This window comes from Xenopus tropicalis, chromosome 3, assembly GCF_000004195.4.
Source record: "Xenopus tropicalis strain Nigerian chromosome 3, UCB_Xtro_10.0, whole genome shotgun sequence".
NCBI lineage: Eukaryota > Metazoa > Chordata > Amphibia > Anura > Pipidae > Xenopus > Xenopus tropicalis.
Window position 1 is genome coordinate 135,614,881 of NC_030679.2, and position 11,849 is coordinate 135,626,729.

General features: G+C 44.2%; 2 protein-coding genes across 2 annotated transcripts; one reads left to right on the top strand and one right to left on the bottom strand.

The window, feature by feature from the left end:
• The first annotated feature begins 869 nt into the window (after positions 1-869).
• h2bc14 (H2B clustered histone 14) lies at positions 870-1,298 on the top strand. Its single transcript, XM_012968924.3, has one exon. It carries the CDS (start codon positions 870-872, stop codon positions 1,248-1,250), a length of 381 nt encoding a protein of 126 aa, XP_012824378.2. The 3' UTR covers positions 1,251-1,298.
• Positions 1,299-3,072: 1,774 nt separating this feature from the next.
• Positions 3,073-3,574, bottom strand: LOC116409811 (histone H3). The gene has a single exon (XM_031899368.1). The coding sequence runs from the start codon at positions 3,531-3,533 to the stop codon at positions 3,123-3,125; it is 411 nt and encodes a 136-aa protein (XP_031755228.1). The 5' UTR covers positions 3,534-3,574; the 3' UTR covers positions 3,073-3,122.
• Positions 3,575-11,849: the final 8,275 nt, after the last annotated feature.

Below are 11,849 nucleotides of genomic sequence, written 5' to 3' on the forward strand. Positions count from 1 at the left end.
TAGCAAAATGTCTGCCTACAAACTGAATTTCACAGTAAGGTCCCAATATCAAACATGTACGGTTTCCTTATGTACTACAGAATACCATCAGGTTACACAGCGCTGTTTAGACAGAGTGGGCTCTGAAAGAGCCTTTGGTTGGGTCAGGGCACTCTCATTCCTGGGCTCACTTGCTCTTGGCCGCTTTGTGTGCTCTCGGTTTTCTTAGGGAGCAGCACGCGACTGGATGTTTGGCAGGACACCGCCCTGAGCGATAGTCACCCCTCCGAGCAGTTTGTTCAGCTCCTCATCGTTGCGCACAGCGAGCTGCAGGTGCCTGGGGATGATACGGGTCTTCTTGTTATCCCGGCAGCGTTCCCGGCCAACTCCAGAATCCAGCGGTCAGATACTCCAGCACTGCGGCAAGATAGACTGGAGCTCCGGCTCCCACCCCGCTCAGCATAATTGCCTTTCCTCAGCAGCCGGTGAACACGGCCGACTGGAACTGCAGCCCAGCCCGAGATGAGCGAGTCTTGGCCTTTGCCCGGGTCTTCCGCCTTGTTTGCCTCTTCCTGACATGATTGCTGCTTCGTGTTACACAAAATAACTCCAACAATGTAACGTGCACTTTTGCTTTATAGGCATCTGTGGGAGTGCTTCTCTTCTCTGATGGTTAGCTGAATTGCAGCCAATGAAACACAAGCTTTAGGAGTCACCAATCGTTATGAATGTAACGGGAGAGATGAGGCGGTTACACGTCATGCAGTAGAACCAGCCAATAGAAATCAGTGTCACTCTCCAGCCATAGTTACACGGGCAGGTATATAAGAAGCTGCAGCAGGAGGAGGCTTTATAGTTTGTTGCAGACTGACCGTGTATTCTGAGGGAAAATGCCCGAACCCGCCAAATCCGCCCAGCGCCAAAAGAAAGGCTCTAAGAAAGCGGTGAGTAAAACGCAGAAGAAAGATGGGAAGAAGCGCAGGAAGAGCAGGAAGGAGAGTTACGCCATCTACGTGTACAAAGTGCTGAAGCAGGTGCACCCTGATACCGGCATCTCTTCCAAGGCCATGAGCATCATGAACTCCTTTGTTAACGATGTGTTCGAGCGCATCGCAGGGGAAGCCTCCCGCCTGGCTCATTACAACAAGCGCTCCACCATCACCTCCCGGGAGATCCAGACCGCGGTCCGCCTGCTGCTGCCTGGGGAGCTGGCCAAGCACGCTGTGTCCGAGGGGACAAAGGCTGTGACTAAATACACCAGCGCCAAGTAATCCCCATTCCCTGCCCCGCAACAACACAAAGGCTCTTTTCAGAGCCCCCACCTCCTCTGTACAAGGGCTGCACAGACTCACAACTATCCTGCTGTACATTTCTAGTTTGGGCTTAGTTTATTTGATAAACTGATTTAGTAAAAATAATCCCTATTTATATGGGCTTTGATTGTGTCATTCAGCTGAATAAGAAAAACAAAGCTATTATGAGCATTACTGTAATTTGCTCCCAATCACTGGAATGAATCGCCTAATTTATATATCATATTCACATACGTTGGGATCACTTCCAAAATACTTAGCGCACAATCCCCTCTCACAGATAAATAGCGCAGCTAGAAGTTTAGACTCGTTATAATGAAGCTGAGGCAGCAAATGGCCACATGTGGGGGAGGGGCTCTGCCTGCAGCTGCAACATTGCTTTGTTCTCTGAACTTTCTGCTTCTCTCACAGAAGCGCCAAAATATATAGTATATAATCAATAAGGGATATTTGCTACAATATTTGAACCTATTTTATCTTAGGGGCTGTGATATTGTCTTCAGCGTTCTCGTGAAAATACAGCACAGTAGTTTTTCATTTGCATGCAATAGGAGTAATATAACATTTATTACATAAAGCGGGATTCCTTTACCTCAAAATATTTGTTATAAACCCTAGTGCTCATTCCCTTTCCAGAGATAAATTGTGCGGATAGGAGCTTAGAATGGAGTTGGGGCACCAAATGGCTCAGTGGGGGGGAGGGGGTCCCATTGTTCTCTGAACTCGCTGCTTCTCTCACAACCGCAACCAAATCCTCTCCTTTCCCTCCTGTCAGTCACCGAGACCCCAATTATATCTGCGGACTAAAGCCCATACTGTGGGAGCCATTGGCTTATTCAGAAAGCCCGCCAAAATGTCTGCCGTTATATGACCCCCAATAAAATACAATAACCCTTTGCTCTGGCAGCCTACATAGCGTTTATTTATATATATATTATATTGCCCCATCTCTTTAGCTCGAGTTATTACAGCCAAGTCACCTATTCAGGAGATTTATCCCTTCAGCCTTCAGATCCGCACTGTGGGCCCGGGACTACTTTCCTTCCCAACCGCGTAACAATTGTATCTAATCAATTCTATAGGGAGCAGATAATATACGACACAGCCTTTCCTGAAATAATCTCTCTTAATGGTTGCTAACGAAAAATGATATATAGCTCAAGCACTATTTTTAGTACTTCAAAGCTAAATAAGAGCAAGTGTGCAGTGCTGTAACTATAAGGCGAGCGCTTAAACACACGGGCAAAACAGCGCTGCTAGATTTTTCTACGCCAAATACAATTAATTCGACTTCATTTACCTTTATCCCAAACAGCGCATTGGGGTAAACTAATGCTACAGGAAAACAGTCGATCGACCAACACCATTAAACTCAAGGAACCTGTCCCTATATATTGGGTTTCTGTATTTTAATTTGCCTGGAACACGGAAAAGCAGTGGCCTTTGTTCCAAGAAATCAGAGCAGCAAAAGGGCCAGTAGCACCGATAATCTAAATGTATCATATATATACAGTTCCTGGCATGAGTTCAAATCAGTGGTTTTTGGGAATTTTTCTAATCAAACCCAGATGCCCAGATTTTACTAGAATAGGTTAAAAGTTGAGCAGCAAAAGGGACAAGCCCTGCAGAAAATAGACTAACCGGTACTATTATATTGCAGCAAAGACGATTGACACAATATAACACAAATATATGTAATTCTGCTGGTTCCAGTCTATCAATGTATCGTTTTGTAACAAAAGCCGAAATAGAAGTGAAAAGCTCATTCCCAGAAAGTGTCGGTGGCTCTGAAAAGAGCCTTTGTGCCCAGTGAATAAAACCCCCTCGGATCTAAGCCCTCTCCCCTCGGATCCTGCGGGCCAGCTGGATATCCTTGGGCATGATGGTGACCCTCTTGGCGTGGATGGCGCACAGGTTGGTGTCCTCAAAGAGCCCCACCAGATAAGCCTCGCTGGCCTCCTGCAGAGCCATAACGGCTGAGCTCTGGAACCTCAGATCGGTCTTGAAGTCCTGGGCGATCTCCCGGACCAGACGCTGGAAAGGCAGTTTGCGGATCAGCAACTCAGTGGATTTCTGGTAGCGGCGGATTTCCCGGAGAGCCACAGTCCCTGGGCGGTAACGATGGGGTTTCTTGACTCCGCCAGTGGCCGGGGCGCTCTTCCTGGCTGCCTTGGTGGCCAACTGCTTGCGGGGAGCCTTCCCGCCTGTGGATTTGCGGGCGGTCTGTTTAGTACGGGCCATTGCAACAACGTAGAAGCACTAAAACGTTATGGTGTCTGGGGGCTGCCAAACATCCTATTTATAGCCAGCGCCTCCCTGTGATTGGCTCGATGCAAACACACCATATTACGTCTACATTTCTATTGGCTGCTCAGACCAAGTCTATTTTTTTAAAATGCCCGCCAAAAGTCTGTCCGATATTATGTCTTAAATAACTATGACTATTATATTTATTAATTACTTACTTTGCTTTTAGAAACCATATTACAATAAAAAATATTTAACAGATGTTTCTCATTCCCTTCGGATGCGCTGACTGACTCTGAATCCCGGAAACGTCTGCTGCGAGGTCAATTATATCAACCGCATGGGGGCAGCAAAGAGCTCTAAACGGGAATCAAACCGCTTCTTGTACAATGACTGTGTCTTATGTGGGTAGGGAGGGAGAGAATGTGGAGAGATTTTGGAAAGAGGTGTTCAGATTTTATTATTATTATTATTATTATTATTAATAACATTTATTTATAAAGCACCAACATATCCCGCAGCGCTGTACAATAAGTGGGTTTCATACATTGGACATACAGAATAACATATAAAGCAATCAATAACCGATACAAGAGGTGAAGAGGGCCCTGCCCAAAAGATTTTCTATAAAGTCTTTTGTTTATCAGGCACAATGTTTCTTATTTTCTCATTTATCAATATCCATTTAAAGGGGACATTTTGTGTGAAAAAACAAAATTTTGCCAGTGAATTATACTCATCTAAATATAGACGGAATGTGCTTTAAAACGTATTGTTCCAATCTGATTTATTGAAAATCTTATCAAAAACCCCACCAATACCGCCCATCTGTCCCTCTTCCTCCTTTCCCAGGCTGTGCAGGGGGGGGGGGGGGGCGGCAGAACTCCCCACACTGCACTGTAATATTGGAACCAATGAGCTGTTAAGCTGACCAGATAGGGAACTGAAGCCTGTCTTGTTTGGCTGCAGGACTATGATTGGCTATCCCCCTCTTACTGTGCTTTTGGCAGGGAAAAGGGCTGGTTTCCTGTTTATGTCGCCCTCTGAAGGACCTTACTGCCAAAGGAAGCTTCCTGAGCTGCCAAGATGTCCACCCTGTAGTGCTGTACAATGGTGTCAGGATTACTCTAAGTCGCTGCTCTGCAGATATGTTCCACCATAGATACTCCTGCAACTTTAGCCAGGGCCGGATTTCTGATTAAGGCGCCCCCCCCTATTGCCGCCCCCCTACCCGCCTCGACCGCGCATGTGCACCCCCCACTACAGTTTCTGCACATCCTCTCCCTATTGCTCCGGGCCTGACTTCAGCCCGTAAGGTAGACAACTTTATAGTCGAGTGAGCTGGGATCTGGAAAGACAAGACTACTAAAAAAGAGCTTTGAAGGAAAGACACTTGATGGAACAATTCTCCAAGGGTTCATATTTCCATTTCCATCCTTCGGGATGGAAAGATCCCAAATTAAGGAAAAGGTTGATATTCCTTAGGCCTTATCTTAGATCCTGTTTGTAGAATCTCTACATGGAAAAATATGTTCATGGGGAAAGTCCCACCTGAATGACAGCAGGAAATCTGGGAGATTCTGCCTGTTGAGAGAACAAAAGGTCTTCAGCTCGGGCTTCTTCCTGGTTGCCTGGTTGTAACTGGAAGTCCCCAGTGCCTTGTAATCCTCAGAAATATTTGTTGGTCCAGCGACCACTTCCCTGGTCTCATCACATTTCTTCTTAGTTGAGCGCCAGAATGTTGTTCTCCCCTTTCATGTCTACAGTGCTGGATTTCTTATCGGGGTGCCCCAAGGCCTGTCCCCATTCGTCCCCCCCCACCCCTCATGCGCATTCGCCAACAACCCAAATGCACAGACATTTAAACTCTCATACAGAGCAGTGGGGAGAGTTCGCCATTGTTTCGCATGGGGGCTAAATATGTACCGCCCTAGGCCCCGGCCTTTGTGGCCTGTATGAGTACTGCCACTGAATTTGTTGTATCATCTGTCTGCTGAGAGAAAAATCCTTGTCTCTAATAAAGAAAACTGGCAGTCCCATCTGAGAAGGACTTCCTCCTGAATAGTGATGGGCAAAATAATTTGCCAGGCATGGATTCACGAAAAAAATTGTCATCCGCTGCAAAATAAAATAAAAAAAATGAAGCAAAAATATTGTGCGCCAAAATAAAATAACTGTTGCCGTTTCCCAGAAACGGGACAGATTTGTTCATCACTACTCCTGAAAAAGTCTCATGTGGAACTTTGGACAATCAGACCCCTGAGAGAGGAGTGCGGCTGGACAACAACCTCTTGAACTGACTCCTTCAGGCTGAGTACCTTCGCTGGGGGGAGATAAACCTTCATCCTTGCTGAATATCAGTTTTTCTTAATGGAATTAATGATGATTTTTCCCAGTTTATTATCCATCCGTGATGTTGAAGAAGGAGGATAACTCTGTTCATATGTTTCTCTAGAAGACAGTCTGAAATCGCTGTGATAAGCCAGTTATCTAAATTATTAAGGAATTATCGTGATTCTTTCTTTCCTGAAAACAGCTGCTATTGACACTACAATTTTGGTAAAGACCCAAAGAGCTGTGGTGATACCAGAAGGCACTCAGAATTGGAAATGACAAAGTCCTCCCTGGATGTACAGAGCTACATGAATAAATCTTCTGTGGTCTCTGAAGTGCAGCACCTGAAGTGGCCGCAGGCCCACTGGGTTTTCTTCAGTCTCCTGCCAACCCAGTCTGACCCTGATCATGTATATGATACTTATAAATCTCTGTGGGGGAAAGTGAAGAAACTCCACCTTGTGCCCCTCCTCGATTAACTGAATGACCCAGGAGTCTGAAATTGTTTCTTTTCTTTGAGTCTTCTGGGTGAAGACTTTCTGTTGTGTAAAAATAGGAATTTGTGTTTCTTCTACCACCACGCATAGCTGATGCAATACAGCACAGTAAAACAACAGCTGGTATCAAGAGGCCCACACGCAGAGTGGATTAGCAAGTACCACAAAGATACAGTACAGCTTCAGTTAACATAGTACCACGTGCTAACTCTTATCAAGATTAGACAGCAAGATGTCTGAACGATCAATCAAAACCAGATCTAGGGTGTCACATTCATCCAGACTCTCAAACCGCTCCCAGGTGTCTGACGCTGCGCTTCTCCGCGCAGAAGCTGCCGCTGCACTAGCTCAACTCACATTTACTGGGAAGGAAACAGAGCTAAAATTAGAGAAGACACACTTAGAAGCTTCAATAGAGATTCTTAACTTACATAAGATGGTGGCAATCGCATCTGCTTTGGCATTTGCATTAGATGCAGCTCTTGACACTACAGAACAAGCAAGTCAGAAATTCACTATGCAGCCTGATGTAAAACCAGAAACTGCTATGCAACGTACCAAAGAATATGTGCTGAAACATTCACAGGAGTACAGTCCATCAATGCCAAGCCTAGAAAAGCTTAGTGAGTACAGAGACAGTGATGTTATCCCATCATCTGAGCAAAATCATAGTATACCTCTCCAGAACATTCCCTTACAATGTGACTACATCTCACCACCAGATGGTGCTCTGTTACAAGAACAAAAGGATTTCAAACAATTGTATCCTGTTAATGTGAAAACTCCTGCAGCCAGAGATTATAATGACATTCAGTGGACTTTACCTGTTACTAATAAATACAGCTATCCTCCTGTTACATGACCAAGGGTTCCTGATAGAGACAGTCATTCTCCAGAGGGATCATACCAGCACACGCCAGATGTGAAGCCAGTGCTCCCTATTAAGCCTGATTCAAACCAACTTACTGGCAATCAACAGATGTCAGACTTAGTGAGATTTATGGCACACAGAGAAATGATAACATCAGGTCTTGTTCAGTTTGACGAGAAACCAGAAAACTACAGGGCTTGGAAGGCGTCATTTAAAAATGCTATAGAAGACCTTCACCTTTCATACAAAGAAGAAACAGATCTCCTAGTGAAGTGGCTAGGTCCAGAGTCCAGCAGACAAGTGAAAGGCATTCGGGCAGTATATATCAATGATTCTTGTAAAGGACTACAGATGTCATGGCAAAGGTTGAACGAAGATTATGGAGCTCCAGAGAAGATAGAAAAATCCCTGTGGGACAGGATTGACAACTTTGGGAATATCTTTGAAAGAGATTGCAGAAAGAAACTTAGAGAATTCAGTGATCTGGTAATAGAACTGTTGGCAGCAAGAAATGAAGGATGCTTTCTAGGACTAGGTAATCTTGATTCCACCAGAGGAATAGAAGACCTTGTGAAAAAGCTGCCAGATTCTCTAAAAAGGAAATGGGCATCACATGGGACCAAGTACAAGGAAATACATAATGTACTATTCCCGCCATTCTCTTATTTCGTGCAATTTATCTCTCAACAAGCAAAGATGTACAATGACCCAGGTTTTGCTCAGACGTTCCAGACCTTTGATGACAACAAGCCAGAGAAATACCGCTACAAGAACACCCCTCAGAGAAGTTCCATCAGGGTGCACAAGACTGAAGTATCTCAAGCTACAGGAAACTCTTCTGCTTTCACTGATGCTAAGACCATGGACTTAACAAAAGGATGTCCGATTCATCACAAACCTCATCCTCTGTACAAATGCCGAGGCTTCAGAAGTAAGTCCCTTGATGAGAGAAAGACTCTCTTAAAACAAAACAATATTTGTTACCGTTGCTATGCCTCAAATGCACACCTTGCGAAAGACTGTGACAAACCAGTTAGCTGCACAGAGTGCAATAGTGACAGACACGTGTCCGCTCTTCATCCTGGTCCTGCACCATGGTCAGTCAGGCCGCCAGAAGGGAGTGATCATGGCGGGGAGGGAAAGGACAACGGTGCAGAGGCTACAGTAACTACAACATGTACCGAAGTGTGTGGAGGAGATCTTCGAGACAGATCGTGCTCTAAAATCTGTCTAGTCAGTGTCTATCCTACAGGACAAAAGAACAGAGCAATCAAACTTTATGCTATTCTAGATGACCAAAGTAATAGGTCCCTGGTCAGGTCAGAGTTCTTTGAAATCTTCGGGTCAAAAGGCCAACAGTTTCCATATTCTCTCAGAACCTGTGCAGGGGTGATTAACACTTCAGGAAGGAGAGCGCAAGGGTTTGAACTACAGTCTCTTGATGGCAAAACCACAATCTCATTACCCACACTCATTGAATGTAATGAGATACCGAACGACCGGACGGAGATCCCAACCCCTGAGGTGGCTCTTCATCACAATCATCTAAAGTCACTTGCTAGTGAGATACCCAAACTTGATCCATCAGCATCTATCCTTATGCTGTTAGGAAGAGACATAATTAGGGTCCATAAAGTGAGGCAACAGATCAACGGACCACATAAAGCTCCTTATGCACACAGATTAGACACAGGATGGGTCATAGTGGGCAATGTATGCCTGAAAGGAGTCCATAGACCAGACTTAGTACACTGTCTTTACACCAGAACCTCAGAAGAGAGCTGCAGATCCCTCTTTCCACCTTGTCCATACTTCTACAATGTGAGGAAAAACTATGACATTGTAAGAAATCGTGTATCTTGGGTGCCATTATTTGTGTTATATACATATGTGTTTGTGCCTCTATACATATTTATGTATCATACACTGTGTAGAGGGGAGTTCTGCTGAGCCCTATAAACCAGTTGTTCAAGTAAATCTCCATATCTAAGGGTTTTCTGTGGATGGTGGGACAGTACGTTTGCGAGAAGCCATAAAAACTCAGTTACTGAACAATGGGCAGGGTTTTATCAACCCCCATCTGATTGATTGGTATGTGGGGGGCAGTGGCTGAAAGGTGTATAAATGTGGGCTGGACAGTGGTCAAGGAAGCAACCTGGGGGGAGCAACCTGGGAAAGGAACCTGGGTGGAAGGAGCACCTGGGAACTGGATCAGGAGTGACTGGGCAGGATGTGAGACAGACCGGAGAGAGGAGGCCATGGCAAGGAATCAGACCACCATGTTCTTTGTTTATCGGTAGCTATAATGTAGATTGTGTCATTAATCTGTAAATGTAAATAATGTATAAATATTGTGTTTGTTAACTAATCTTTTAAGTGTAACAATCCATTGATTTGCTACTCAATATATTCATTTTAATATACACTTATTGGTGTGGGTCATTTGTCTGCTTCTCAAAAGAACCGAAACCCTAGTAAGAGGGGTGATTAATATTATTATTAATATTATTATTATTATTATATATAGTCAAAATCTTACAGATTGCCAAGACATCCATTTTTTTTTTTAAACTTAAAACAAAGACTAAAACAACACAAAACAAAACAATCGATTGGTTTGCTACACAATACTATACACTTATAAATATGAATTAAATGCCATGCATTGCTCTCCTGCCTGGCTCGCCAAATATGTAGGATTATAATTATTAGTGACAATATTAACATTGATATGAAATATTAATATTAGCCCATAATAATATAACCATAGGTTCTAAAAAGGGAGGTTTGGCAAAGAAAGACATCAAATCACTGTACTCATTAAAATATAATTTATGCACAAATCAAAAACACACTAATACAAATACTGAAAAGAATAAAAAATATTACACACCCTTACAAAAGGGAAAAGCGTAAAAACAATACTAATTCTATACAAAAATAATACTCATAGATTGTAAATTATAAATACCCCAAACAACCAGCACAACAAACCAGACTATAATCACTAACAAAGGCAAACTAACTTACAGTCTTCAACCAACAAATACTATCTGTCAAAGACTATAACCAACATAGTACAAACAATCAAAACCTAATACATAAAATGAGAATTTCACTTACCTCTTATAGTAAATTCCATTTCTTCTAGTCCCGACATGTCAGTACGCATGGGCAGTATTGCCCCCACAGCTAGGAGGTAGGACCTATATACCAAAGCCAATCAAAATTAGCCCTTACCTATAAGACCATGTGACTTCCTCCTCACCACTGTTATACATTTGCCAAGCAATACAAGAAGCAAATAATTGGGATGGGAAACCCCGTACTGACATGTCGGGACTAGAAGAAATGGAATTTACGATAAGAGGTAAGTGAAATTCTCATTTTCTTCTTCGTCCCTTCCATGTCAGTACGCATGGGATCTACCAAGCCATGCCCCTAAAATATAAGGGGTGGGAATAATAATATCAACAGATGCTAAAACAAATCAAGCATCACAAGAAAAAACGGACAATTCCCGGCTACAAGAATCCTCTCAGGGACCAGAGGGATTTCCACACTACGGTTGCCATAAACATCCAAGCCCGGCTCGGGAGGATCCTCTGCCAACAAGAAGAAAATGGTCACAATCATAACTCTGACACTGGGCAGTTCACTGGTGTTACCAGCCCCGCAGCAACCAACCAGTTAACCATAACTCTGATGCATTATCCACTAGAGCTGTCTCTATGCCCCCAAATCCTTAGCACTAACCTGGGGCCCTAGAAAAATAATTGTGACACACAAGCCTCTAGCTCCAAAGCATACCGGTATCAGCTTAAATTGGTGTTGACAGCCGTCAAACTCAACAACCCCCAGAGATCAGCCAAAGATAATCCAAGCACAGATCTGAAGCAACGAACAGTGAAAGGGCACACTAGCCATCAAGCCCCCCTATGGCACAAACAAGCTAGGAACTCCAGCCTGTAACAGAGCATGACAGGCTGAAACCCAACTGCCTACCACTCACTGTAGCTACCAACCTTGAGAGGCTACCTAACCAGCAATGTTAGGGCCAGGTTTAGGAACTGTACACGACCTGCAGATGGAAGATCAGCTAACCAGTAAAACATGACTGGATTCAACTGGAAAACATGCATGGAACAACTGGTGCACAGCCAGCCCATACTCAATGTACCATCTAGCCACCCTGCATGAAAGTCAGAAGCGCCATATACTATGCATGCTAAACAACCAGCGGACAAACCAACACCCTGCCAGAAAGCAGCGGTGGACATGTCAAGCAAGCACTGGAGAACACGCCAGCTGCCATCCCTGCATTCAAGAGCCCAGAGTGAAAGACAGCTAACACACAAGCAATAGCAAAAAACTAGCGCTGTGCTTGCAATACATGACTCTGCAACCACTGATGGACTGTTCAGATACTGTAACTGCAAAGAAACCGCTTCCCAAACTAGCCACTGCTAGTAAGGAGTGGAATACAAGGTGAAAAACAAGCACCCACACATGCCAAGAAAGCAGCTAAGGTAGACAGCCACAAGCGCCAAGGCAAACCATGACATGAACCCAAGACCATATCAAAGGCAGCCAACCACATGCCTGCAC

Coding starts and splice junctions, on each gene's coding strand:
- h2bc14 (XM_012968924.3), top strand. CDS start 870: ATGCCCGAACCCGCCAAATCCGCCCAGCGCCAAAAGAAAGGCTCTAAG.
- LOC116409811 (XM_031899368.1), bottom strand. CDS start 3,533: ATGGCCCGTACTAAACAGACCGCCCGCAAATCCACAGGCGGGAAGGCT.